This window comes from Austrofundulus limnaeus, unplaced genomic scaffold (assembly GCF_001266775.1).
Source record: "Austrofundulus limnaeus strain Quisiro unplaced genomic scaffold, Austrofundulus_limnaeus-1.0 Scaffold1530, whole genome shotgun sequence".
NCBI lineage: Eukaryota > Metazoa > Chordata > Actinopteri > Cyprinodontiformes > Rivulidae > Austrofundulus > Austrofundulus limnaeus.
This window is the reverse complement of record NW_013953932.1, coordinates 47,000-48,928: the sequence shown is the minus strand read 5'-3', so window position 1 is coordinate 48,928 and position 1,929 is coordinate 47,000. Positions and strand designations below refer to the sequence as shown.

The following is a 1,929-nucleotide window of genomic DNA, read 5'->3' as shown; positions in this document are numbered from 1 at the left end:
ACAAGTTTCACTTTTTAAATGGAATTACTGAAATAAATCTACTTTTTCATGATATTCTAATTTTATGACCAGCACCTGTACTTCAGAATTACACTTCGGCAATATTTTTGTTAAAAACCTTGGCATTGACTTTTAGATTCATCAGTGTCTGTTAGCAAAATATCCCATGRACCACTGCACAGATTTTAGTGAGTGTCGAGATAATCATTGTTTCAACTGCCAGGTTCCTTTTCTGTGTCTAGTTYAATAACAGTGGTTCCCAAACTATTTTCCTCAAAGCTTCACTTTGTTACTACCAAATCCAAACTGAGTTCAACCTTTGTCTCTTTATCAAAATAATTAAATAATACAGTTAAACAGTACAGTTTATTGGAAAAGGAAAAAAGAGAACTGAGTTAGACAAATTTCAATTATTCAAATGGACATTTCTCCTCCTGGGTTGGGGGACCATTGACTTACAGTATAAAGGAACTTCACAAAGCTCCAGATCAACACAGCACATATATAACTTTTGAGTTTTTAATAACAGGACAGTACCTTTCCATAGCAGGAGATGGCCTCTTTGTATTTCTCAATAATGTCCTCTGGACTCAGGCAGTTCTTGGCTCGTCCAATCTCAGTGCTGGTGTCTGCACTGATGCCATTGGTTGTGAGTGCACCTACACCCAAACACAGGACACATCACCACCAGGACAGGTTGTTGTTGTTTTCTTCACAGTTTTTCATTCTATTCTGATACTAATACAAATTATTAAATAAGACAAAAAATACTTGAAACAAAACTGACTGCTGAACAGTTATATACACATACAGTACTGGTCCAATGTTTGGATACATCTAAGTCTATGACCCACCATGTTTTCAAATTATATATCCAGCAAAATATGTTAGAGAAATAAAAAAATCCCAGGTATGTTGAATGTTAGATCCAGTCTTGTATTTTTATACTTTCTGATCATTGCAGCCTTAAGTTTGAAGCAGAGAATGAGAGTTGGTGTGTGGTATTGTGTTCTTTGTCTAGCATCAACAAAAGCTGGTTATGTTCTGACATCCAACGTAAAACCTTCAGGGGTGTAACCAGGAAGAGCCTGGAGAGGTTAAAGGTTGAATCATGATGATATAGAAAGAAGCTGTTAGTTTTGTAGTCTCTGTTTAGAGCAGTCTGCTGTACTTTGTTTGGTTTCAGAGACCATGAAGGCAGTTTTACTTTCAGGCCTGTCTGTGTGTGTCTATGTGAAACTGATTGGAGTCAAAGATGAGAATAAAGTTTTGAGAAGAAATTAAAAAATAATGCTAAGTTGTGTTAAAAAATTTTTTTTGAGTTTTCTAGCCATTGCTTTGTTTTCAGAGCAATGGCTAGAAAAATCAAAAAAAATTGTTCCATTTTCCATTGTTCCATGGAAAGCTGTTCCATTCCATGTTTGGTCAATGAGTTCACGAGTGTCGACTCAAAGCAGACAACAGATGACAACACACCAGCACACATCAACTGTCTTTCTCAAGAAAAGAAAACCTTCAGAAGGTGAAGTTTGTTCAAGTCAAACTGGTAGATTTCATTCTACTGTTTGACACTTTTCAAACCATAAGATTCTTTAACTGGAAGATTACAAGTCAGCAATGACCGAGGCTTTTGGATTTAAGGGGAAGAAAGGTGTGGTAAGGCATTCCAGGTACCGTATTTATTCATGTATAATATGATCTCATGTATAATAAGACCCCCACCTTTTTCGAGATTAAAAAGCATAAAAAATTGAATCCTCAAACTACCTCCAGTTTCATCCAGACTTGAAGATTTTTCAGCCTTTGCCGTCTTTATACATATTAGTAAAATGATCATTGGACTGTTCATTTTATTTTAACAACATAAGTACTAAAAGGTATTTTGACAACAAATATATATCAGCTGTAGCAGCGTCATATGAATTCTGG

The 1,929-nt window shown here is 35.5% G+C and overlaps 1 protein-coding gene across 2 annotated transcripts in view; it reads right to left on the bottom strand.

Moving 5' to 3' along the window:
• The window catches only part of trappc9 (trafficking protein particle complex subunit 9), a gene marked incomplete at its 3' end in the record, with an annotated part of 81,163 nt that overhangs the window by 52,218 nt on the left and 27,016 nt on the right, over positions 1–1,929 (bottom strand). For both annotated transcript variants that reach the window (XM_014032758.1, XM_014032759.1), the window contains 1 exon segment: positions 538–659. In XM_014032758.1, coding sequence (XP_013888212.1) covers positions 538–659 — 122 coding nt within the window.